The sequence below is a fragment of the Vulpes vulpes genome, chromosome 15 (assembly GCF_048418805.1).
Source record: "Vulpes vulpes isolate BD-2025 chromosome 15, VulVul3, whole genome shotgun sequence".
Classification (NCBI taxonomy): Eukaryota; Metazoa; Chordata; class Mammalia; order Carnivora; family Canidae; genus Vulpes; species Vulpes vulpes.
In genome coordinates, this window is record NC_132794.1 from 81,042,296 (window position 1) to 81,069,888 (window position 27,593).

The 27,593-nt window shown below is 43.3% G+C and overlaps 1 protein-coding gene across 2 annotated transcripts; it reads right to left on the minus strand.

Moving 5' to 3' along the window:
* Positions 1-7,592: 7,592 nt before the first annotated feature.
* Positions 7,593-21,285, minus strand: LOC140595683 (uncharacterized). Of its 2 annotated transcripts, none has more exons than XM_072739425.1 (3): positions 20,453-21,285; positions 20,092-20,155; positions 7,593-7,951 (listed from the first exon to the last, which is right to left on the minus strand). In XM_072739425.1, the coding sequence occupies exons 1-2, from the start codon at positions 21,262-21,264 to the stop codon at positions 20,122-20,124; spliced, it is 846 nt and encodes a 281-aa protein (XP_072595526.1). In that variant the 5' UTR covers positions 21,265-21,285; the 3' UTR covers positions 7,593-7,951; positions 20,092-20,121. The 2 variants fall into 2 exon arrangements, with proteins under 2 accessions (XP_072595526.1, XP_072595525.1); XM_072739424.1 differs by having other exon boundaries at positions 7,593-7,844; positions 20,453-21,279.
* Positions 21,286-27,593: the final 6,308 nt, after the last annotated feature.

A 27,593-nucleotide genomic window follows, 5' to 3' on the forward strand; every position in this document is an offset into this window, starting at 1 on the left:
AAGAAACACCGAGAATCCCAGAAATACAAGTGCCCCGTGATAAACCGGAGTCCACACTACACTTGACGGCGAAGCGCCGCCTGGCTCGGTGCGGGGTGGGCTACATCGCCGGACTGAGGCCGATTCGTTTTCTGGGGAAGACGAGCTGTGGAGGTGCCTCCTGGCGTCCCCCGCGGGCGGCGCGGGCTGCGGCGTCCGCCGGCCTCTCGAGCCTCCGCTTCCTAATCTGTTAGAGCAGAAGGTACTTCCTGCATTAATCACCGAGCGCGCGGCGGCCTTACGGGAACCGCCGACACTGCCGCCGCCCGGGCGCCCACCGGAGCCGGACCGCGCACAGAGGTCGGAGCGCGCTCCGCCGACCCCGGCAGCTCCCGCGCGCTGGGATCCGAGAGCCGGGCCCCGCGCCCCCACAAGCGCAGCTCCTACTCCACGCGGGCTGCACCCAGCTGCGCCCCACCCCCACCTCGCCCAGATGCTAGGCCCTGCGCGGACGGCGCATGCGCCGGAACACCCGCTCCCGGCTTCCGCGCGGCGCCAGCCGCAGACCGCGAAGGACGTTTCCCGTCGGGCCCCGCGGCAGGAGCCCCGCCCCGGAGGTGTGGGGCCCGGGGGGGGCGGGGGGGCCCGGGAAGGGGGGGCCGAGGGGCGGGCGGGGCTGGGTCGGCTAGAACCGCGAGGGGGCGCGAGCCCGGCGTTCCCGCTGCCCGGCGGCCCGGCTGCCCGCAGGCTGGCGGAAGAGCTACCCGAGAGCACATGCGCGGGTCAAACGTAGGAAGAAAACAAGCCCGGGACCGGGACCGGGACTGCAGCGCTTTTCCCACCACGGAGCTGGGGGTGGTGGCAGTAGCAGTAATGATGATAAAAGAGGGTGGTGCCAGCTTCCCAAAATTACTTACAATACATAAAAATTGTAGAAAAAAATACACAAACCGAAAGGAAACGAGTGCCGCACACAGCCGGATCTCCACTAGACGACGGCACAATCTTGCGACATTGTACGAACATGGCGTAACGAGGACAGCATGTTTTCAGTAAAGAATATAAAAAGTTTTTTCGGTCAATATATATGCCCCGGCTCGAATTGATAATTTCAAATAAGTAGAAGATTTGAAAGAATTAATGAGCACCTAGAGTCAACAGCTTAATATTTTGCCATGTTTGTTTTATCTAAATGTATAGTCATTTATGATGACATTTCAGCCCTGAATATATCATCTTGTATTTTCTTAAGATTAAGGACGTAGTACTCTTACCCATCTATTCAATTTAACAGTAGTTCCATATAAATCATCGAATATCAAGTCCATATTCAAATTTCCCCAATTACTACAAAATGTCTACTATAAACGTTTTGTTTTTTGAACCTATTTTTTGAAAACCAGGATTCAATAAACCCCAAAACAGTGAAATTCACATATTATAGTAGATAGTGATGTGAGGAATGTGTATGTGAAGACTAGGTGAAATTTACTTCTAGATAATGGAGTACTAATTTTCCCATTGGAATAAGTGTAGTGAGTGCATTCTCAAAGAGCATAAATCTATCAATAGGACAGAGAAATTTTGTTTTAATTCTGCTTCATATTATCCGAGCATTTAACAGAATTCAACTACCAACTCACCTGCATAGTGCATCAAACTCAAATTGTATTAAAAATCAAAATTGTATTCCAGAGTTATCCACTGTCAGCACAAGCATGAATACCACTCCACAGTAAATATTTGGATTAGTTGGTTTTTAAAAAAGATTTTTAATTTTAGCAACACTGAATATTAGAGTATCAGTACAATTCTGCAGATCATTCACAAAATGAACGTTTCAAAGCACAAAAACATTTATAGAAGACTGACAGGTGATACAATTAAATTTTGCGTGGCTAAGATGAAGCAGATTACATACGGTAATAAATACCTCAATTTGCTGTTTAAGATAAGTTTCAAAATTCTGATTCCCAACAATTTTCTAAAATATTAAAAGAATTGCATTACCTCAAACTTTTTATATAACATACAACTTTCAAATATTTATTCACATTATTTTAAATTGGTGCAATTTAAATTCCCATAAAATATGACAGCACTATATTCAACAGGCAGTCTTTTGCACAGTTCAGATAGGCATGGATTTCAGTCACCATCATTCAGTTAAAAAATACCAGTCCCCCAATAATATGATTCAAATTTCAGTTACTTTATATGAACTGTCAGTAACCGCATAAAATACAAATTCAGCTGCTGCTCTTCAGTCTACAAATCACTACACTAATAATGGCTGCACATCATGATCAATGACAAGTCACATCACTTTGTTCAAAATCTTTGGTGCTTGGTCACTGCAAATCTGGTACTCAATTCACACAGAGACAGCAACAGTTGTAGTTGTGTGGGCTATTTATCTCCCATTTGTAAACTGTTTTGTTACTGAGAACTGTAGAACTTTCAGCACACAAAGATTCTGTCCAGACCTCTGGACAGAATAAATAAATAAACTCTAGCATGGCATCTACCGGCATAAGGCTGTGTGTCCCTAGGTCATCCTAGGGATGCAATCAATCCTATGCCTACACCAGCAACCTTGCCTGGCAGCCACATGCACACATACACAGACACACACTCACACACACGCCATTGAAACGTCAGCTCAAACAACAAAACGTCATCCCTTAAGATCAGGACCACGACAGGGATGTCCACTCTCACCACTGCTATTCAACATAGTACTAGAAGTCCTTGCCTCAGCAATCAGGCAACAAAAGGAAATAAAAGGCATTCAAATTGACAAAGAAGTCAAACTCTCCCTCTTCGCCAGTGACATGATACTGTACATAGAAAACTCAAAAGACTCCACCCCAAGATTGCTAGAACTCATACAGCAATCGGGCAGTGTGGCAGGATACAAAATCAATGCCCAGAAGTCAGTGACATTTCTATACACTAACAGTGAGACTGAAGAAAGAGAAATTAAGGAGTCAATCCCATTTACAATTGTACCCAAGGGCAGCCCCGGTGGCGCAGCGGTTTAGCACCTCCTGCAGCCCAGGGCGTCATCCTGGAGACCCTGGATCAGTCCCAAGTCAGGCTCTCTGCATGGAGCCTGCTCCTCCCTGTGCCTGTGTCTCTGCCTCTCTCTCTCTCTCTCTCTCCCTCTCTCTGTCTCTATGAATGAATAAATAAAATCTTAAAGGAAAAAAAAGATTAAAAAAATTGCATCCAAAAGCATAAGATACCTAGGAATAAACCTAACCAAAGAGGAAAAGGATCTATACCCTATATACTTTTTATACCCTAAAAAGTACAGAACACTTCTGAAAGAAATTAAGGAAGACACAAAGAGGGATCCCTGGGTGGCGCAGCGGTTTGGCGCCTGCCTTTGGTCCAGAGCGTGATCCTGGAGACCCAGGATCGAATCCCACGTCAGGCTCCCGGTGCATGGAGCCTGCTTCTCCCTCTGCCTCTCTCTCTCTCTCTCTCTCTCTGTGACTATCATAAATAAATAAAAATTTTAAAAAAAAAAGGAAGACACAAAGAGATGGAAAAATATTCCATGCTCATGGATTGGCAGAATTAATATTGTGAAAAAGTCTATGCTACCCAGGGCAATCTAAACATTTAATGCAATCCCTATCAAAATACCATGGACTTTCTTCAGAGAGTTGGATCAAATCATCTTAAGATTTGTGTGAAATCAGAAAAGACCCCGAATAGCCAGGGGAATATTGAAAAAGAAAGCCAGAGCTGGGGGCATCACAATGCCAGATTTCAGGTTGTACTACAAAGCTGTGATCAAGACAGTGTGGTAATGGCACAAAAACAGACACATAGATCAATGGAACAGAATAGAGAACCCAGAAGTGGACCCTGAAATGTACGGTCATCTAATATTCGATAAAGGAGGAAAGACTATCCACTGGAAGAAAGACGTCTCTTCAATAAATGGTGCTAGGAAAATTGGACATCCACATGCAGAAGAATGAAACTAGACCACTCTCTTGCACCATACACAAAGATAAACTCCAAATGGATGAAAGATCTAAATGTGAGACAAGAATCCATCAAAACCCTAGGGGAGAACACAGGCAACACCCTTTTTGAACTCGGCCACAGTAACTTCTTGCAGGATACATCCATGAAGGCAAAGGAAACAAAAGCAAAAATGAATTATTAGGACTTAATCAAGGTAAGAATCTTCTGCACAGCAAAAGATACAGTCAACCAAACTAAAAGACAATCTACAGAATGGAAGAAGATATTTGCAAATGACGTATCAGATAAAGGGCTAGTATCCAAAATCTATAAAGAACTTATTAAACAGGGATCCCTGGGTGGCGCAGCGGTTTAGCGCCTGCCTTTGGCCCAGGGCGCGATCCTGGGGACCCGGGATCGAATCCCACATCGGGCTCCCGGTACATGGAGCCTGCTTCTCCCTCTGCCTATGTCTCTGCCTCTCTCTCTGTGTGACTATCATAAATAAATAATAAAAACATTAAAAAAAAGAACTTATTAAACCAACAGCAAAGAAACAAACAATCCAATCATGAAATGGGCAAAAGACATGAAGAGAAATCTCACAGAGGAAGACATAGACATGGCCAACGCACACATGAGAAAATGCTCCGCGTCACTTGCCATCAGGGAAATACACATCGAAACCACAATGAGGGGGCAGCCGGGTGGCTTAGCAGTTTAGCACTGCCTTCAGCCCAGGGCCTGATCCTGGGGACCCGGGACCGAGTCCGAGCCTGCTTCTCCCTCTCCCTCTGCCTGTGTCTCTGCCTGTGTGTGTGTGTGTGTGTGTGTGTGTCTCAGGAATAAATAAATAAAATCTTAAAAAAAAACACACACAATGAGATACCACGTCACACCAGTGAGAATGGTGAAAATTAACAATTTAGAGGATGCGGAGAAAGGGGAACCCTCTTGCACTGCTGGTGGGAATGTGAACTGGTGCAGCCACTCTAGAAAATTGTTGTGGAGGTTCCTCAAAGAGTTAAAAATAGATCTGCCCTATGACCCACCCAGCAATTGCACTGCTGGGGATTTACCCCAAAGATACAGATGCAGTGAAACACCGGGACACCTACACCCTGATGTTTCTAGCAGCAATGTCCACAATAGCCAAACTGTGGAAGGAGCCTCGGTGCCCATCGAAAGATGAATGGATAAAGAAGATGTGGTTTATGTATACAATGGAATATTCCTCAGCCATTAGAAAAGACAAATACCCACCATTTGCTTCGAGGTGGATGGAACTGGAGGGTATTATGCTGAGTGAAGTAAGTCAGTCAGAAAAGGACAAACATTACGGTCTCATTCATTTGGGGAATATAAAAAGTAGTGAAAGGGAATAAAGGGGATAGGAGAGAAAATGAGTGGGAAATATCAGTGAGGGTGACAGAACATGAAAGACTCCTAACTCTGGGAAAGGAGCAAGGGGTGGTGGAAAGGGAGGTGGGCGGGTGGTGGTGGTGACTGGGTGACGGGCACTGAGGGGGTACTTGACGGGATGAGCACTGGGTGTTATGCTATATGTTGGCAAATCGAACTCCAATAAAAAAATATATATACAAAAAAAAAAGTCAGCTAAAAAACTCAACTCTGCCCAGAATTTACTATTTGCACCAACCAACAGTTAGGATAGCTCCTGACTTCCCTTAGAGCACTTACTAATTATGAATTCTTCCTTGGTCCCTTTGATATGTATATGTATCTCTTATAACTCCGAAGCATCTGTGTCAAGGACCTGAAAGCCATTTCCTTGAAATGAAATGTATTTATCAGGAAAGATAGGGCCTCTGTTTCCCAATCTCTGTGGGAGGATAGACTTCTAATTTCAATAATTATGAATGCAGCTGACCTAATTGCATTTATACATTTATTTTTTTTTTTTTTAGAGAGGGCATTCTCTTGAGAGGGAGAGGGGCAGAGGGAGAGACTCTTTAGCAGGCTCCATGCACAGCGAGGAGTCCCAGGCGAGGCTCCATCTCACAACCCTGAGATCATGACTTGCACAGAGCCACCCAGGTGCTCCACATTTATACTTTTTAATATTTCTCTTCTTTGACTCTACTTGAGCCTCTACTTGCCCCCCACATTCTGCTTTTATTTTTTTTTTATTTTTTTTATTTTTTTTTCACATTCTGCTTTTAAAATATCCTATCATTTCTGCACAAATTAGAATGGAGCTCAGCTCTTCCCCTATCAGTAGTTACTAAGTAAAATCTATTTTCACCACCTTATGTCCAGCTGTGTTTATCTTTGATACCCTGAAGAAATGAGTTGGACTCCCCATCCAAAATTTGGTTTGGATGTCAAAATTGATGCACTCCACGTGCACAAAGAGGATATGAAAAGGTTTATTACTCATATAATGAGGCTTTCTGGCATGAACAAGAATAGTCACCATACAAGTCTAAAAATGGCTTAAGAAAGCTGGGAAAAGGGCAGCCCTGGTGGCTCAGTGGTTTAGCGCTGCCTTGGCCCAGGGCATGATCCTGGAGATCCTGGATCGAGTCCCATGTTGGGCTCCCTGCATGGAGCCTGTTTCTCCCTCTGCCTGTGTCTCTGCCTCTCTCTTTCTGTGTCTCTCATGCATATATAAAATCTTTAAAAAAAAAAAAAGAAAGAAAAGAAAAGAAAAGAAAGCTGGGAAAAGACTGGCTTAAGGGTTTTATTGTGATTAAGGGGTGGGACTGGGGCTCTTGGATACCTTGAACTTCCAGAGTCAAAGGTGGGAACACTTGGGCTTTCACATCAACCTCATTGACACCGTGCAGGTGGATGAGAGGTAGAGCTTGAAAGCTGTCATCTTGGGACACCTGGGTGGCTCAGCAGTTGAACATCTGTCTTTAGCCCAGGGCATGATCCTAGAGTCCTGGGATCGAGTCCTGACATCGGGCTCCCTGCATGGACCTGCTTCTGTCTGCCTATGTCTCTGCCTCTCTCTGTGTCTCTCATGAATAAATAAATAAGTAAGTAAATAAGTAAATAAATAAATAAATAAATAAATAAATAAATAAATAAAACCTTTTAAAAAAAAGAAAGCGGTCATCAATCAAAGGTCAAATATGGAGTCAGACTCTCTGTTATACAAACCCAGTGGCATTAAAAAAAATAGATAAGAGGGAATTGGCCAACAAAGATGAAATTATAGCAAAGAAAGCAAAAGTTACAGTGCTGACAGTGAAACAAGTCAAAATGTAATTACAGAAAGTATAGCTGGCCAGGGGAATACCAACACTGTCACCAGTTTAAGAGGCTCTGGATTTACAGCCAGAGGAACTTGCTGAAGGGGAACTCATCGACATAAATGAGGGAAGTGACAAAAGGGACAAACCCTTTTCTGGGTTTGTTTTTTGTTTTTGTTTTGTTTTGTTTTGTTTTTGAATTTTATTTTTATTTTTTTAAGTCACCATGTTAGTCTCCTATCAAGTGTTTCATGGAGTGTCCAGCAAATTGCTAGTGCAGATATGAAAATAGTGGCACCAGTGTCCCTAGCCAATTCAGTTCTTAGGAAATTGCTATGGAGTCACAAATCTGCAGGCACTTTATTAGTTATTTATCACTACATAACAAATAACCCATGATCTGGTGGCTTAAGACAACACATTTTTATTGTTTCACACCACTTTTGAGACTCAGGAGCAGCTCATCTGTGCAATTCTGGCTCAGGTTTTCTCTTCATGTGGCACCACAACCCTCAGTCAAGTTGCAGTCACCTGAAGGCTTGGCCAGGGCTGACAGATCCACTTCCAGGATGGCACACCACATGGCTATCAGCAGGCACCTCAGCTCCTTGCCGCGGGAGCCTCTCAACATGGCAACTGGCTTTCCTCAGGGCATCCGATCTGAGAGAGGCAGGGGGAGGGGGAGGCAGAAGCCAGGGTGTCCTTTAGAACCTGGCCTCAGAAGGAACAAGCCACTTCTGCAGCAGCCTATTGATCTCCCAGGCAACCTTCACAATACAAAGGGGACAATACAAAGATGTGAATATGGGGGCAGGATCACTGAGGATGACTAATCACCCAGAAGGAAGAGGACAGACAATGTGAAGGTGTCCTCTGTAGAAAGCAGTCACGGGTGTGTGTGTATGTGTGTGTGTGTGTGTGTGTGTGTGGGAAGTTCTTCACATCCATATTTCTTTTCTAGATATTCTTCTGCATTTTTTCTTTCATTTTCAACCCTTCCCTTGTATTCTGGTTTTACTCTTTGTAGTTAAAATATGAAAAAAAAAAAAAAAAAGGTTTGGGGCTTAGTCGGTTAAGCATCAGACCCTTCATTTCAGCTCCTGATCTTAGGGTTGTGAGATAGGGCCCTGCCTCAGGCTCCATGCTCAGTGGGGAGTTGACATGAGCTTCTTTTTCTTTCTCCCTCTGCCCCTCTCCTGCTCTCTCTCTCTTGCTCTCTCGCTCTCTCTCTCAAAATAAAATCTTTTAAAAAATGGCTAAGACGGGGATGCCTGGGTGGGCTCAGCGGTTGAGCTGCTGCCTTCTGCTCAGGGCATGATCCTCTAGTCCGGGATCGAGTCCCTCATTGGGCTCCCTGCATGGAGCCTGCTTCTCCCTCTGCCTGTGTCTCTGCCTCTCTCTGTGTGTGTCTCTCAAAAATGAATAAATAAAATCTTTTAAAAAGATAAAAATAGGGCAGCCCCGGTGGCTCAGCGGTTTAGTGCCACCTTCAACCCAGGGCCTGATCCTGGAGACCCGGGATCGAGTCCCACGTTGGGCTCCCTGCATGGAGCTTGCTTCTCCCTCTCCCTGTGTCTCTGCCTCTCTCTCTCTCTCTCTCATGAATAAATAAATAGAATCTTTTAAAAAAAAGAAAAGAAACTGAATGATGAAACAGGCAGGTGTAGCATGTTGGTATCTGGGATAAGATCATAGCAGATATGATTGGTATGATCTGGAGATAGCCAGGAAGCCAGAAAGGCTGGAGGAAGGGGATGTAGGAAGAAGAGGTCAGATGGTGGGATTGAGAAGCGGATTCTGCAGTGTCTCCATCATCCCTGGTTCTTAGCGCACTGCTGTCCTGCTCCTCTGAGAACCAGTACAGTTTTTATTTTGTGATGCAGAAACTCTTTTCTAGTATCCCACTCCTCTTCCACTCTACTATTAATTAGTAGGCATTGCCAAGGCTACAATAATAAAGATGTAAAATTTCAAATTGACAATGCTCTTCCAAATAGATTGCTGGTACGATCATCACAGTGAAGGTGTTGTCAATCACGTATCATTGACAATGAAGCGCTTTTTTTTGTACCAAGTCTTCAATATCTGCTGTATATTTTACACATAAGAGCATCTCAATTCAGATGCTAAGTTTTCATCAGAAATACTTGATCTAGGGACACCTGGGTGGCTCAGCAGTTGAGCGTCTGCCTTCGGCTCAGGGTGTGATCCTGGGGTTCTGGGATCGAGTCCCAAATCGGGCTCCCTGCATGGAGCCTGCTTCTCCCTCTGCCTGTGCCTCTCTCTTTCTGTGTCTCTCATGAATAAATAAAATCTTAAAAAAATATACTTGATCTATATTTAGATTTCATAAAATTTACTACCGAAAAAATATCTATAGGGGCCTGGGTGGCTCAGTCAGTGAAGCATCTGCCTTCGGTTCGGGTCATGATCCTGGGGTCTTGGGATACAGCCCTGCATCCAGCCCTGGGATCCTCCCTGTTGAGCAGGGAGCTTACCTCTCCCTCTCTCTCTGCCCCTCCTCCCCTTGCTTGTATTCTCTCTTTGTCAAATAAATAAATAAAATCTTTTTAAAAAAATTAAAGGGAAAGACTCAGTTCTTTAGTCACAGTAGCCACATTTCAAGTGCTCAACAGCCACATGTGGCTTCATATCAGACAGGGCAGTTTTATTTTTATTTTTTAAAAGATTTTATTTATTTATTTATTCATAAGAGACACAGAGAGAGAGGCAGAGACAGGCAGAGGGAGAAGCAGGCTCCATGCAGGAAGCCCAACTGGGACTCAATCCCAGGTCTCCAGGATCAGGCCCTGGGCTGAAGGTGGTGCTAAACCGCTGAGTCACCTGAGCTGCCCACAGGGCAGTTTTAGACCAAACATTATCTTTTTAAGGAATTCCTCTGTTCATACCTTAATTTGTGTTTCCACAAGATTTGTGTTTATCTCTTCATTATACTTTATTTTTTTTTTAATTAATTAATTAATTATTTTTTTTTTTTAAATTTTTATTTACTTATGATAGTCACAGAGAGAGAGAGAGAGAGAGGCAGAGACACAGGCAGGGGGAGAAGCAGGCTCCATGCACCGGGAGCCCGATGTGGGATTCAATCCCGGGTCTCCAGGATCGCGCCCTGGGCCAAAGGCAGGCGCCAAACCACTGCGCCACCCAGGGATCCCCTCTTCATTATACTTATATCTCATTATAAGGCATGACTTTTTTTTTTAAAGGCTTGATTTTTTTTATAACTTTTCTTGGAATTAGACTGATATTAAAAAAGATACCACTCTTAGGCATCTTCCTATCTCCAATGGCCGGCACCCTTCCTAACCAAAACAGGGGCTTGGGCAAGTTGTCACATTTAGTAAACAGATTAGTAGCGTAGTGAATTAGTGACCTCTCAAAAAGATAGGTCCAGGTCATAATCCCTGGAACCAGTGAAGGTGACCTTATTTGGTATAAGGTTCTTTGCAGGTATAATTAAAGGATCACAAGATGAGATCATCCTGGATTAGGGTGGGCCCTAAATCCAATGACCAGTGTTCTTTTAAGACATAGAAAAGGAGGGACGCCTGGATGGCTCTGTGGTTGAGTGTCTGCCTTCTGCTCAGGGCCTGATCCCAGAGTCCGGGGATTGTAGTCCTGCACTGGGGTCCCTGCAGGGAGCCTGCTTCTCCCTCTGCCTGTGTGTGTGTGTGTCTCTCTCTCTGTCTCTCATGAATAAATAAAATATTAAAAAAATATATATTAAAAAAAAAAAAAAAGATATAGAGGGGATCCCTGGGTGGCTCAGCAGTTTAGCGCCTGCCTTTGGTCCAGGGCGTGATCCTGGAGTCCCGGGACCCAGTCCCGCGTCGGGCTCCCGGCATGCAGCCTGCTTCTCCCTCTGCCTGTGTCTCTGCCTCTCTCTCTCTATCATGAACAAATAAATAAATCTTTAAAAAAAAAAAAGATATAGAAAAGGAGCTGTACAGAGATATACAAGGAAAGACCCATGTGAAGATGGTGGCAGAGATTATAGGGCAACCATGAGCCAAGGAACACCACAGATTGCCAACAGCCACCAAAAGCTGGGATAGAGGACTAGAATAGATCCCCTCTCAGAAACTCCAGAAGGAGCCAATTCTCCCAACACCTTGATGTTGGATTTCTCTGGCTTCTAGATCTATTTTAAGTCACCATGTTTGTGGCAATTTGTACAGCAGCCTTAGGGAAAAAAAATAGTCTATATCACTGCCACAGATCACAATCATGTCAGGAGACAGTCTCAGGGGAGTGACTGAGCTGGTAAAGCACCTCCCTGGATGTTATTAATAACCAAAGATGGGGATCCCTGGGTGGCTCAGCGGTTTAGCGCTTGCCTTCGGCCCAAGGCATGATCCTAGAAACCCGGGATTGAGTCCCACGTCAGGCTCCCTGTGTGGAGCCTGCTTCTCTTAAATAAAATCTTAAAAAAAAAAAAATAACCAAAGAGGATTCTTATGACTGGAATATAGATAATAAGCCATTAGACTCTGAAAATGATTTTGGAGAAGGAGCAAGGAGAATAATATATTCTTATAATAGAACTAAAGGTTTTCAATAGGCCCCATGCAATATTTTACCTAATGATATAACACCAAAAGAACTCCAACACATTAAATCTGGTAACCAAACAAGGGTACTTAGTATCACTATTATTAATATTGTCCCCAAACTTTTATCAATGCAATAATTCAAGAAATAAAAGTAGATTATCCTTTTTATTTAAAAAGATTTTATTTATTTGAGAGAGAGAATGAGTGAGAGATAGGGAACGAGAATGAGGAGGAGCAGAGGTAGAGGGAGTAGCAGACTCCCTGCTGAGCAGGGAGCCCAACACTGGATTTAATACTAGGACTCTAAGATCATGACCTGGGCCAAAGGTGGAGGATGCCTGACCCCACTGAGCCACCCAGGCACCCTTCATATTATAGTTTTATTTTATTTTTTTTATTTTATTTATTTTATTTATTTTATTTTTTTTTTATATTATAGTTTTATATTTGGATCTGTGATCCATTCTGAGTTAACATATAAGGTGTTAAGGTTTCAATTAGGGTTCATTTTATCTGCATATGGATAACCAATCATTCCAGCACTGACTTGTTAAAAACTATCTTCTTGCCATGAATGTGTCTGCAACTTTGTCAAAAATCAATCGATCATATTAGTGTCAATTTCTGGCCTCTATTCTGTTCCACTTATCTATTGATCCCTTCACCAATATCATGCTATCTTCATTCTTACAGCTTTTTAATAAGTCTTTTTTAAATTTTTTATTTATTTATGATAGTCACAGAGAGAGAGAGAGAGAGAGAGGCAGAGACACAGGCAGAAAGAGAAGCAGGCCCCATGCACCGGGAGCCCGACGTGGGACTCGATCCCGGGTCTCCAGGATCGCACCCTTGGCCAAAGGTAGGCACCAAACCGCTGCGCCACCCAGGGATCCCCGCTTTTTAATAAGTCTTAAAATTGGGGATCCCTGGGTGGCGCAGCGGTTTGGCGCCTGCCTTTGGCCCAGGGCGCGATCCTGGAGACCCGGGATCGAGTCCCACATCGGGCTCCCGGTGCATGGAGCCTGCTTCTCCCTCTGCCTGTGTCTCTGCCTCTCTCTCTCACTGTGTGCCTATCATAAATAAATAAAAAAAATTAAAAAAAAAAAAAATAAGTCTTAAAATTGAGTAGCATGTTTCCTCTAACCGTGTTTTTCAAAACAGTTTTGGCAGGGTGCCTTGCCTGATTGGCTCAGCTAATGGAGTGTGTGACTCAGTCTGGAGGTCATCAGTTCCAGCCCCACATTGGGTGTAGAGCTTGCTTAAAATAGTTTTAACTATTCTGTTCTTTTTTTTCCATCATACACTATTTCTCTTTATCTCTGGTAATTTTCATTGTTCAGAAGTCTGCTTTGTTTGATATTAATATAGTCACTTCAGATTTTTTTAAAGATTTTATTTATTTATTCATGAGAGACACAGAAAGAGAGGCAGAGACACAGGCAGAGAGAGAAGCAGCCTCCCCACAAGAAGCCCAACGTGAGACATGGTCCCAGACCCTGGGATCATGCCCTGAGCTAAAGGCAGGTTGTTCACCCGTTGAGCCACCCAGGTGTCCCGTCATTTCAGGTGGGTTTTTTTTAAAGATTTTATTTATATATTCATGAGAGATACAGAGAGAGTGAGGCAGAGACACAGGCAGGGAGAGAAGCAGGCTCCATGCAGGGAGCCTAATGTGGGACTAGATCCCAGGACCCCGGGATCATGCCCTGGGCTGAAGGCAGGCACTCAACCACTGAGCCACCCAGGCATCCCACTTCAGATTTTTGTTTACTGTTCCATGTTATATCTTTCTCTATCCCTTTATCTTTAAAACTACCTGTACAGACTTTCTTGTAAACACTTGTCTTTTTTTAATCCATGCTATTTCGGTTGCTTAATTGGTTTGTTTTTGCCATTTATATTTTGTGCCAAAAAGAGTTATTAACATGGCAGGCCTGAGCCTGCTAACATTATCAAGGCCAGCTTGAAAGGCTGGTCCTTGGCTGCCATCCAAGAACTCTCCTGGTAAACAGTTGACTACACTCAAAAAAAACTTTCCCTTAAGTGATAAGAGTGACTACTGCACCTAAACTAACAGACATGTATGCTGAACACCTGCTTTCCTTCTGGACATCTGAAATTTCAGTGACTATCATCACAAGTAATATTGGCACTGTGTGCCTCCATGACTGCCTCCCCAGGAAGATCCTGAATTCCTAGCCTTTGGTGAGCTCCCCTTGTAGACGACACTTCACAAAGTTGTTGCAGCTTGTTGCTGGGGGAATTCAGTACATCCTATGTGACTCCACCAAAAGGACTCTGGGAAGCTCAGGTTTGGTTTCTTCTAGACATCACCCCATAAGCCTTTTTCCCTCTGCTGATTCTGCTTTACATCCCTATAATGTCATCAATCTTAGCCACAAGTATGACTATATCTTAAATCCTGTGCATCTTTCTGTGAAAAATAATTTAATTTAGTAATAGAAATTTTAGTTAAATGTTTTACTTTAGCAAAACACACCTAAAATGAACTAACAGAAGGTGCCTGGATGGCTCAGTGGGTTAAGCGTCTGCCTTTGGCTTAGGCCAAGATCCTGGGGTCCTGGGATGGAATCCTGGGTGAGACTCCCTGCTCAGCTGGGAGTCTGCTTCTCCCTCTGCTCCTCTCCCCCAACTTGTGCTCAATCTCTCTCTCATAAATAAAATAAATAAAATAAAATAAAATAATGAAATAAAATAAAAAACAATAAAAAGAAAGCTTGAGGCTTCAAAATTTCATACAATCACAAAGACCAAAATCCTACAGTATTATGTTTCAATTTACAAATTTAATGTTATAAAATCTTAACTTAAAGGATGATAATTGAACAAAAACAGATTAGAGGGGCACCTGACTGGCTCAGTAGGAAAAGCTTGTGATTCTTGATCTTGGACTTGTGAGTTTGAGCCCCACATTGGGTGTAGAGATTACCTAAATTTAAAAAACTTAAGGGCAGCCTAGGTGGCTCAGCAGTTAAGTGTCTGCCTTCAGCCCAGCGCGTGATCCTGGAGACCTGGGATTGAGTCTCGCATCAGGCTCCCTGCATGGAACCTGCTTCTCCCTCTGCCTGTGTCTCTGCCTCTCTCTCTCTCTCTCTGTGTGTGTCTCTCATGAATAAATAAAATCTTTAAAAAAATAATAATAATAAAATAAAATAAAAAACAACTTAAAAAAACAAAGAGAAAGGGGCACCTGTGCGGCTCAGTCAGTTGAGTGTCAGACTCGGTTTCTACTCAGGTCATGATCTGAGGCTCATGGGATTGAGCCCCACATTGAGGCTCCATGCTCAGTGCAGTTACTGAAGATTCTCTCCCTCTCTGCCTCTACTCCTCCCCCTGCTCATGTACTTTTTTTCCTCTCTAAAATAAATAAAATATTTTTAAAGAAATATTAGAATAAAAAATTAAAAATTAAAAAAATTATGAACCTAATACATTTAATTGAATTTTTCAAAAGCATGTCTCTCTCTTGAATTGTTCAAGAGCAACATGGTATAAAGTTTTATTTTACATAGCTGAAATCATTTCAATATACATATTTAATTTCTGAGGTATACTTACACAATATAAATTGGAATAAGCTCAAAATGCAAGAGACATTTTGAGGCATTACAAAATACTGAAAAGGAAATTTTTTTAAAATACTGATTTCGCAAGTTAATGGTGCAAATCGGTTACACAGCTTCCACTTCTGTAATAACAGCTGCTCATTGTTCCTGGGCTCTCTGTATAAGGTTAGACTGAAGTCAGTGGAGTTTTCCTATAAAACAAGTTATATCAGCTTGAGCTGTTTTGACTAATACTGTATAGTCACTGCCCATCAACACCGATCTGCTTCAGTTCTGTGGGATTTGAATACTTTAATATATCTGTGTTCCATGGCTTCTCTATTTTTTTAAGTCCATTTGATATAATCTTCTGATTAGACTTCAACAAAAAAATGAACACCTGATGCCCCATCTTCAACTCTGGAAATTCTGTACCTCTCAGCAAATAGCACCAGGGTAAGGTGGGCTTTCACTGCCTTCAAGACCAAGCATCAGAGAAGGGACACTGGATAGGGCAGCATCAAACTAGTTTGGGTACAATCTTTTGTAGCTGAAAATGAAACAAAAATGGAATAATTTTTCACTTAATATATGTAACAAGAATACATAAGAAACATTATTTTTCCCCATTTTGTAGATAAGGAAAGTAAGGATGAATGAAATTATATAAGGGGCCTTAAGAATATCAAGTATGGGGACACCTGGGTGGCTCAGCAGTTCAGTGTCTGCCTTCGGCTCAGTGCGTGATCCTGGAGTCCCAGGATCGAGTCCCACATTGAACTCCCTGCATGGAGCTTCCTTCTCCTTCTGCCTATGTCTCTCTCTCTCTCTCTCTCTCATGAATAAATAAAATCTTAAAAAAAATAAATAAATTTCAAGTATGTTTCAGTCCTGAGATTTAATCCCAAGACTCTTGATTCCAAAACTTGTACAGATACGTCCACCCTGCCTGTAAGCACTACCTAACATTACAAAAAGTCTACAATTGAATGGAATCCAAATGGAATCCAAATGTCACTCAGAACACATGTTTTAGTAGGCCTTCTGATCAAAAACTATGGAAATGGCAAGATATTTTAAAAACATAAATGAGGATCATTGCTGGAAAATGAGAAGGATCACCCTCAGTGGACATGAGATTTCGAGGAATTCAAAGAAGATGGATCACAAAGTTGGATCCACCATTCATCTTTCAAGCAGAAGAGGACAACCTGAAAAGATGCAAGAAGCTTCAGAGACAGTCTGAGTGCTGGGGCTCCCTCTTCCTTGAGCCCAGATGGCTGGAAAGCAGCTATGGGTTCACTCCCAGGCTGACATAGTTAGCATGACCAGTGAGGCAGAGAAGTACCCTTGGCTCTGGCAGCACCCAAGATACCTTGGGAATGCTACACCACTCCCATCTCCTGGACCATACTCCATCCTGTTGTCAATAAAGGGTATAGGTGAACAGTACCAAGAGTCATGCCAGCAGAAACTCTTACATGACATCTAAGAAAAAAACAATGTGTTGATTTTTCTCAGAGCATTACTCAACTGGAAGGACAAAACCTAATACTGAAGGAAACTAAGCCAATACACTAAACAGGAGGTTTTGAAATATGTGTAATGTATTCAGAGAAATATGAGAGTCTAAGGCACTTGTAAAAGAACATCCTTTATGCAAAACAGTTGTTAATTTTTTTAAGACTTTATTTATTTATTCATGAGAGACAGAGAGAGAGACAGAGAGAAAGAGAGGCAGAGACACAGGCAGAGAGAGCAGCAGGCTCCATGCAGGGAGCCCGACGTGGGACTCGATCCTGGGTCTCCAGGGTCAGGCCCTGGGCTGAAGACCGCGCTAAACTGCTGAGTCACCCTGGCTTCCCTAAAATGATTGTTCTTAATGGTTTATGATCATAAGCAACCAGTTGCTTTATTCTTTTTCTTAAGGTTTTATTTATTTATTTATTTATTTGAGAGAGAGAGAGCACACAAGCAGGGGGAAGGAGAAAGAGAATCTCAAGCTGATTCCCTGCTTTTGCACATGGGGCTCACCCTTACAACCCTGAGATCATGACCTGAGTCAAAATCATGCGTCAACCAACTGAACCACCTGGACGCCTCCCCATCTTGCTTTATTCTTTTTACAAGTTTTGGTTAAAATAAAAATGGGTAAAGGACAATCAAGTTCATTTCTCAAAAAAAAGTCCTCCCTCAAATGAAAAGAACATCATAAACTATGTGATAACTTCAGACTAATTAATATATAGACAATTGTTAAGGGGAGGTGGGGAAAACAAAACAAAACAAAATATTTGAAAAAATGATAGCCTACAACTTTAACTGTAAACCTGCAATTCCAAGATGCTCAATGAACCCTACACAAAAGAAACATGAAGAAAAACTACACCAAAGAACATCCTAATCAAATTACTCAAAACAAGTGATTAAAAAAAAAAGAAAGAAAAGGAAACCAACTCAAGCCAGTAAAAACAGACATGTTAAATAAATAAGATTCAGATTTCTCACCGGAAACAATGCCAGAAAGAAGACAATGGAGTGACAGCTTTAAAGTACTGAAAGACAAGATTCTAATTGTAGGAATAGTAAAAAATATCTTTCAAAAATGAAGGCAAAGCTTCCAATCCAGGACAAGATAGAGTAGATACACTTCATATTCCTCCACTAAGTACAGCTAACCATCCTGAACATTATATAAATAAGACTGAAACGTAGAAAGAAAACAGCAAATCAAAAAGGGATTTGGGGACCCAAGAAATGACATAATGTCAGAGTCCATGGGTTTTCTTTTTGACTCGTATATCCCAGACTACGGTTAGAATAGCCAGCAATCTGAAAATGTCAATGGATGCAGATTTTTAAAAAGATGCTTTTTCCAGCCAGAGGACATGAAAGGGGCAGTGTTACAAGACAGAAAACTTTTAAATAAACATCTGGCTCCAGCCAAACTCCACAGAAAAGAAGTGTGGCACCACTCCTTCCATATAAACAAAAGTCTAATAGGAACTAGAATTGAAACAAAACAGAGGATCATAGGGGAAAAGAGGAAAAAATTAAACAAAATGAAATCAGAGAGGGAGACAAACCATAAGATTCTTTCTTTTTTTCTTTTTTTTTTTTTTTACCATAAGAGATTCTTTTTTTCTTTCTTTCTTTCTTTCTTTCTTTCTTTCTTTCTTTCTTTCTTCTTTCTTTCTTTCTTTCTTTCTTTCTTTCTTTCTTTCTTCCTTTCCTTTCCTTTCCTTTCCTTTCTTTTCTTTTCTTTTTTCTTTTTTCTTTTCTTTTCTTTTCTTTTTTTACCATAAGAGATTCTTAATCATAGGAGGGGCATTTGGGTGGCTTAGTGGTTGAGTGTGTCTGCCTTCCGCTTAGGACATGATCCCAGGGTCCTGGGATCCAGCCATGCAGGAAGCCTGCTTCTCCCCATCTCTCTGCCACTCTACTTGTGTTGTCTTTCAAATAAATAAATAAATAAATAAATAAATAAATAAATAAATAAATTCTATAAAATAAAATTCAAAAACAGTAAGGAGAAGGGTTAATGACTGAGACTATACCAAGGGTTATAAGTAAGGGTCGAGTTCTATTTCTTAAGATTAGTGGTAGGTACACAGATTTTAGGTTCAGGAGTATTCTTTTCACCTTCAAGGCATGTTTTACAATATGTTTCTTATTTTTATTTTTATTTTTTAAAAGATTTTATTCATTTATTCATGAGAGACACAGAGAGAGAGGCAGAAATATAGGCAGAGGGAGGAGCAGGCTCCATGCAGGGAGCCAGATGTGGGACTCAATCCTCAGATCCCAGGATCACACCCTGAGCCAAAGGCAGATGCTTAATCGCTGAGCCACCCAGGCATCTCTATATTTCTTATTTTTAAAATGGAAAAAGAAAACTACACACGAAAATCTTGATCATACAGAAAATATATGAGAGAGTTTGAGACAAAGCTCTGGACCCATAACCACACCTCTGAATTTATTTAGGCTCATTCCAAGATGAGCTATCAAAAAGGAACCAGTGCAAATTGTAGTCAAGAGTACGACTAGAAAAAGGGAAAGAAAAGCAAAAGGTTGACTACACACAGGCAGCAGCAAAATGTGACCAAGAGGCAGAGGAAATCAATGAGAAAATATTTCAGACCAAAGTATTCAAATTTAGTGAAGCAGATAAAGTGCAGAGATGCATTATAGGAAGAAGTAAAATTTCTGAAGAAGAAAAGTTCAAAGGTTTTTTTTTTGTTGGTTTTTTTTTTGTTTTTTTTTTTTCCAAAGGTTTGAAAATAGTTCCTGAAGAGTAGAAAACGGGGCTATGGAGAAAAGAGTTTTTGAGTAATAAAGGCTTGTTACAAGTTTGTGACTGTTGAAATATGTAAATATACTGCCTTTAATTAAGAACCCCCCCCCCCCCCCGCCACCTCCAACACCCCTCCCCGCCAAGTCGCACCACCTTCAAGGTGTCCCTGCAAACTGGCGCAGACGGCTCGGCTCTGCAGGTCCTGGGATGCCCACCGTCCAGGGCTCTCCTGACATCCCTCCAGGTCGGGCCCTCTGGATTCCCTGGTCTCCATCTCGCCAGACGGACTAGCAATACCCCCACTGGAGCCAAGAATCTTGGCTTCCTCTATAATGAATCCACACCCCCCCCGCCCCCCACACACACGCCGTATCTCAGCCCCGCCGTCCCCACCCCAGAGGGCCCAGTTCTCGGTCCGTCCCAGCGGTGCGGCCCTCAGCCTCCGACCCGCCGCCCGCCCCGCCCCTCACCTCGGGCTCCGGGTCTCACGCTCCCGCTCTTCACATCCGGCACCTCGATCGTCCCTCTGAGCACCTAGAGGAGGGTGGAACGCGGGGAACTTGGCAGTTGTAGCCGAGGCAGTTGAGGCTTGTTTACCATCACCATGGAAACCCCTGGCAGCGCGCCCTGGGCGGGGCCCCGAGGGGCGGGGCCTGGCGCGCGGCCGGCCCCAGCGCACAACTCCCGCCCGTCGGGCGCACGCGGCGTTTCCCGCAGCCCGCTCGCTCCGGGCTCGCCCAGTCCCCGAGAGCCGCTGCCCGGAGAGCCCGCGCCCCCCCCCAGCTCCGGCTGCTGGCGTGACCGCCGGCCGGTTTCCCCGCGGAACCCCACCTTCTCCTCCGGGAAGACGCGGCTGGAGGGACGCGAGGACCGGCGCGGTGGACCCGCGGGGGCGCCATTGTGACGCGCCGGGCTCGGAGCGTGATCGGTGGGCCCGGCGGGTGGGGGCCGGGGCTGCGGAGGCGGGGCCGGAGGGGAGCGGCCGGCCGCGCGGTCCCGAGCCCTGAACCGAGACCGGAAGCAGCGCAAGGGATCCCCGGGTGGCGCAGCGGCTTAGCGCCGCCTTCGGCCCAGGGCGTGGTCCTGGAGTCCCGGGATCGGGTCCCACATCGGGCTCCCCGCACGGAGCCTGCTTCTCCCTCCTCCTGTGTCTGACCTCTCTCTCTGTCTCCCATGAGTAAATAAATAAAAATGTTTTTTTTTAAAAAAAGCACCCCAAACAGGGAGCCCAGAAGACGCCTAGCCCGAAGACCGCTCTGAGAGGAGGAAGTGGGAGTCCGCTCCTGCCGAGGGACGCAGAGGGCCCAGGGCGGCGGCGCCGTGAAGGCGGCTCCCAGGGCGGCGCTGGCGCGGTGGGCGCAGGCCGTGTGCTCGCGGCTGTGGCTCGTGGCTCGCGGCTCCGCGCTGGGGGGTAGATTCGCCAGGGCTTTGGCTTCAGGCCTGGCCGGAGACACAGTCCCGGGGCAGACGATGTTCGTTGCTGGAGAAACGCGCCAGGTCAAGGTCCTCGGAGCTGCTGCCACGTACACCAGGCCACCAGTCGGCTGCTCTGAACGAGACAGCTGGTGAGCCCTTGGGTGGACTTGCTGGTTAAGCAGATGTACACAGTTGGAATGAGCGGGATCGGGGGCCGGCGTCGTCATCTCTGTGTCAAAAGCTGCTGAGCAGTCTTCTGCTTGCTTTTTTTTTTTTTTTTTTTTTTTTTAAGGTTATTTATTCATGAGATACACAGAGAGGGAGAGAGAGGCAGAGGGAGAAGCAGGCTCCATGCCGGGAGCCCGACACAGGGCTCGGATCCCGGGACTCCAGGATCACGCCCTGGGCAGGCGCTAAACCGCTGAGCCATCCAGGGATCCCCTTCTGCTTGCTATCTTAGTCCTGTTCAGGTGTAGCACTAGAAAAAGCATCCTCGAGAGCCACGATCGGTCGCCAGCCTGGATGCCCTGATGAACCTAAGCAATGTCGTGGAATATTGACATCAGAATGAGTTCTCTATCTGACAAGGTAGAAGAAAATAAGACAACTCTAATGGTGCCTGAACAGATAAAAAGACTGTGCAAGCACAAAGATGATAACATCCCATCCCCAGCTAACGTGACTACTGCTTCTCCCATAACAACTCTAGCCCTGGTTCTCCATTCCTCCTGCTTTTTAGATAAAAATTATTAAGCTAGTCACTGAATCGCCCCTGCTTTCTAACAGCACCAGAACAGAACCTGTTTCCTTGGACGCTCCCCAAAATCACCTAGCAGAAGCCCATATACCATAATAAGCCCGCTTTAACACCCGCATCCTGGGGATCCCTGGGTGGCGCAGCGGTTTGGCGCCTGCCTTTGGCCCAGGGCGCGATCCTGGAGACCCGGGATCGAATCCCACGTCGGGCTCCCGGTGCATGGAGCCTGCTTCTCCCTCTGCCTATGTCTCTGCCTCTCTCTCTCACTGTGTTCCTATCATAAATAAATAAAAATTAAAAAAAAAAAAAAACACCCGCATCCTGAGACTCCCTCACTACAGCAGCAAATAAAAATTAAAAAAAAAAAAAACAAAAACAAAACACCCGCATCCTGAGACTCCCTCACTACAGCAGCAAATAACCCTTCATCGTTTGACCAACTATGGGTAATCTTTGATGGGCATCATAGTATGAATAAAAACCCATTTCAGAATTATAAGTAAGCATATACAAAAAAATAAAATCTTACAACTTCTACTCTCCTGAGAAATAAAAACAGGGAATCCCTGGGTGGCTCAGCGGTTTAGCGCCTGCCTTCGGCCCAGGGCACAATCCTGGAGTCCGGGATGGAGTCCCGTGTTGGGCTACCTGCATGGAGCCTGCTTCTCCCTCTGCCTGTGTCTCAGCCTCTTTCTCTCTGTGTCTTTCATGAATAAATAAATAAAATCTTAAAAAAAAGAGAGAGAGAGAGAGAAAAAAACATTAACCTGAATGGCTAAACAGATGAGATCTTGGAATATAAAAAGCTTGAACGCTAAATGCTCTGTGACTTGTAGGTTTGGTTTCCAGAACAGAAGAAAGACATTAATGGTAAAATCAGATTTCTTAGTTTTGACAAACATACCATGGTTATATCAGACATTAAATATAGGAGAAACAGTAAAGGGTATGTAGGTGTTCCCAGTAGTATCTTTGCAACTTTCTATAGATTTAAAATGATCCCAAAATACTAATTTTATTTTTAAAAAGTTATGAATTGGGGCACCGGGGTGGCTCGGTTAAGCATCTGATTAAAAGCATCTGACTCTTGGTTTCCTCTCAGATTATGATTACAGGGTCCTGGGATCAAGCCCAGAGTTGGGCTCCATGCTCAGCCAGGAGTCAGTTTAAGGATCTTTCACCCCTCCCCTGCCCTTCCCCTTTGCACAAGCTCGCTTTCTCTCTAATAAATACATCTTTTTTTTTTTTTTTAAGATTTATTTATTTGTGATAGACATAGAGAGAGAGGCAGAGACACAGGCAGAGGGAGAAGCAGGCTCCACGCAGGGATCCTGATGTGGGACTCGATCCCGGGTCTCCAGGATCACGCTCTGGGCTGAAGGCAGGCACTAAACCACTGAGCCACCCAGGGATCCCTAAATAAATCTTTTTAAAAAAATTATGAACAATTATCCTCCAGGGAAGAGTTTTATTTTTGCACTGGAGTAATAGTGATGGTTGTTATAATCTTGAGTGACTCTGGTATGAGGGTCAAATACAGTCACAACACCAGCTCTTCTGCCTCAATTCTAGCTTTTGGTTCTTCCCACTCCAACCAACAGGGTTCCTTCCTGGGTCCCCACATACCCTCTGGCATGTGGCCACCACCCACTGAAAGTGACCACACTTGCTGCAGGTACTTCCCCACTACTTTGTTGTTACACGGAAGTCAATCAGTCCAGGATTTCTGACTGCTTTCAAAGTGAAAATAAGCTGTAAGTAAAACAAAACAAAGGCACAGAGAAGTTGGGTCAAGGCAGCATTGTCAAAGGAGGAAACTGCCTCTTTTACTCTGCAAACATATTAACATATCTCCTGAGCTTTCCTCGGTGAGATGTTATTCTGCAGCCCCCAGCCTTCACCCCAAGCACAGGAGTCAATTGATGCTATAATGAGAGGCATTACATGATATGATATACCAAGAAAACATAAAATAGGATACCAAAATTGAACACCTGATAGTCACTGGAGAACTAGGTGTAACGGTCTGGCATTTTATGGTAGCAGTGAATAGAAGTTTTCATTCAGAGAGTGCCTGGGTGGCATAGTTGCTTAAGCATGGGACTCTTGATTTTGGCTCAGGTCTTGATCTCAGGGTCATGAGATGAAGCCCCACGCTCAGCACGGAGTCTGCTAAAGTTTCTCTCCCTATCGCTCTGCCCCTGCCCACCTCATGCTCTCCCTCTCTCAAATAAATAAATCTTTAAAAAAATAAAAGTAAGTTTTCATTCAGGGAATTCTCCCATAATAAAAGAAAGATAGGGATCCCTTGGTAGCTCAGTGGCTGAGTGCCTGCCTTCCCCCAGGAGCCTTGGAGTCCCGGGATGAAGTCCCATATCAGGCTTCCTGCATGGAGCCTGCCTCTCCCTCTGCCTATGTCTCTGCCTCTCTCTCTCTCTGTTTCTCATGAATAAATAAATAATTTTTAAAAAAGATAGATATGAATGGCAGAAGATACAATTATTAAAACAACTGGGACCCTAGGAGGAGTTTATCTTCTGGAATCTGGTGATTTTCATTATGTTGGAGTAGAGGCTTGCTGTCCAATAGAAACGAAATGTGAGCCACATATATAATTTAAAATTTTTGTAGGAGCCACATTTATAAAAGTAGGAAGAAACAGGTAAAATTAATTTGTTTCAATGTATCCAAGATATAATTTCATATGTAATCAATATATAAAATTATCAGTGATACACTTTATATATATATTTTTAAACAGAAACAGCCTTTCAAAGAAAGGCTCAGTTTTTTTTTTTTTAATTTAATTTTATTTATTTATGATAGGCACACAGTGAGAGAGAGAGAGGGGTAGAGACATAGGCAGAGGGAGAAGCAGGCTCCATGCACCGGGAGCCTGACGTGGGATTCGATCCCGGGTCTCCAGGATCCCGCCCTGGGCCAAAGGCAGGCGCCAAACCGCTGTGCCACCCAGGGATCCCTATATTATTTTTTACTGGATTAAATCTTTGAAATGTGTGTATTTTCTGTCGGACAGCACATCTCAACACAGATGTTAAATTTTTATTGGGAATGCTTAACATATATTTATATTTTATAAAATTTACAGTTAAAAAATTAGATTCACGTATCTATGTTGTTCCAAACATAGTTAAAAATTTTCAAATATGAATTATCTATATTTAAATTTAAATTAAGGCAAGAAAGTGAAGAAAATGGAATTCTAGTGTGTTGTCTTCAGGAATGCAAAATGGTGCAGCCACTATGGAAAACAGCATGGCAAATTCTCAAAAATTGAAAAGGATTACCATGTGATCCAGCAATTACATTTCTGGACATACTCAAAATAATTGAAAATAAGATCTGAAAGAGATAGTGGTATACCAATGTTCATAGCAGCATTATTTACAATAGGGAAAAGGAGGAAGCAACCCAATTTGTTGATAGATGAATGAATAAACAAAATGTGGTCTGTACAAACAACATAATATCATTCAGCCTTAAAAGAGAAGGAAATTCCGGGGCACCTCGGTGGCTCGGTTGGTTAAGCATCCAACTCTTGATTTTGGCTCAGGTCATGATCTCAGGGTCTGAGACTGATCTCTACATCAGTTGCAGCATTCAGCAGTATCTTTAAGATTCTCTCTCCCTGTCCTTCTCCTTCTGCCCCTCCCCCCTTCTCATGCTCTCTCAGGGGCAAAAAGGAGAGAGAGAGAAGGAAATTCTGAGACATGCTACTACATGGATGAAACTTGAGGACATAATGCTTCATGAAACAAGCCAGTCATAAAAAGACAAGTACCACATGATTCCACTTCAAGGAGGATCAGATTCATAGGCCAGAAAAAGGAATGGTGATGTAGCCCTGGACTGTGGGGAGGCAGGAAATGGGGAATTGTTTAATATGTATAGAGTTTCAGGCTTTCAAGATGAAAAGAGTACAGAGATTGTTTGCACAAGATTGAATGTACTTAACACTACTGATCTTAGAAAATGGTTAAGATGGTCAACTTATATTGTTATTTTACTACAATTAAAATAAAAAGTCAGGGGTAACTGAGTGGCTCATTCAGTTAAGTGTCCAACTCTTGATTTCAGCCCAGTTCATGATCTCAGGGTCATGAGGTCAAGGGTTGAGCCCCGCAAAGGGCTCTGCACTGAGCACAGAGCCTGCTTGGGATTCTCTCTCCCTCTGTTCATTCCCCACCCACCTACTGCCCCCTCCATCAATGAGAAAATTAATTTTAAAAAAAGTCAGGGGTGCCTGGCTCAGTCTGTAGGGCATGTATGTGACTCTTGATCTTTGGGGTCAGAAATTTAAGTCTCACATTGTGTGTAGAGGTTATTTAAAAATAAATTTAAAAATATTAAAAAGTCAGATCCTTAATCTCACTAGTCCATTTCAAGTGCTCAGCAGCCCTTTGTGGCTAACTGGCTTCCTTATCACACAATGCAGCTTTAGACTAAGAAAGGAGGAACTGAAATCCTACTATCTTCAACTGTCACTTTGAAAGGACTTCTTGGCTCTGTCTCTGCCCTAAGCCACTGCCTTTCTTCACTCTGCCTGGAGGGTTAGAACCTGTTACTTAAGTCTTGAGAGTTGGAAATACTCACACCAATGACTTCAGAATAAGCTTCAGTTTCCTTTGGGGAGTTTCACTTGAATATAGAGGGCGGGGCAGCCATCTAATTGTTAGCCATCTACTTTGATCCTGTGGATGTAATATTTCTGAAAAGGAGGCACAAGAAACTTAAACTTCACGTGTCACCTGTGAAAGTTTATTCCAACATGGATTAACACTGAAATCACTGATCCAATGAATAAAATCTGAAAGCAATTTTTATAAAGTCCCATTTGTGAATAACACAGAGATTTGACCCCTCAGGGCCAGAAAGAAGGGTGAAGGAGCTATAAATGAGGCATCATCAGGGTTTGCTCTTGACTTTCCCTATAGGGCTTAAGTGTGATTGGCTTTTATTTACAGTTCTTAGTAAACATTAGGTTTCTTATCAGGTGCTTAGATATATATTTTAGATAAAGATTGATTAGAGGTTATTTTAAGTTTTTGTTTTTAAGGAAGTGTGTGAGCAGAGCAGGGAGGAGGGAGCAGATACAAAGGGAGAGAGAGAATCTTAAGCAGTCCCTGCCCTAGCATGGAGCCCAAACCCAGGGCTCAAATCTTAGGACTCTGAGATCATGACCTGAGCTAAATGGACATGTAACTGACTGAGCCACCCAGGGTCCCCTAGAGTTGTCTTTATAATAATCTTTGTATTTTATTGCTATGTGATTTAATCATTTTTCTATTCTCCCAAGTCTTTCTTGTTAACTTGTGGCTCCTAAGAATTTTTATTCTTTTCCGAAAAGACATAATATATGATAAGCCTGATAGGATACACATTATGCCTTTTCAGTAAAGAATGAAAATCCCTCCTCTGGGTGATAAATTCTCTAAATGCAAGGACAGAACAATTTAATTCTCTTTGTCTTCCATGCCTTTAAGCACAGGGCTCAAATAAATTCTAAGCAAGCATTTGCTGATGGCCAGAAAGGCTTTTTCTGTAGGTGTTAATATGTGTTTTAAATGACATTATCCAGTTTTATTTAACAAAGGTTAAATGTCTTTGTTGCTTACCAGTAATCAAAGACAGGCATCAAGTTTAGCTTAATCACTGAGTATTCAGGGCTGCTGGAATGGTCTCCTGCCCAAAGAAAGGACTCAAGTAGTATTGAATAGATAACTAAATGAAAGCTAACTACTTTTTAAAGTAAACTGCTTTAAAATGAGTTGAGGTGGT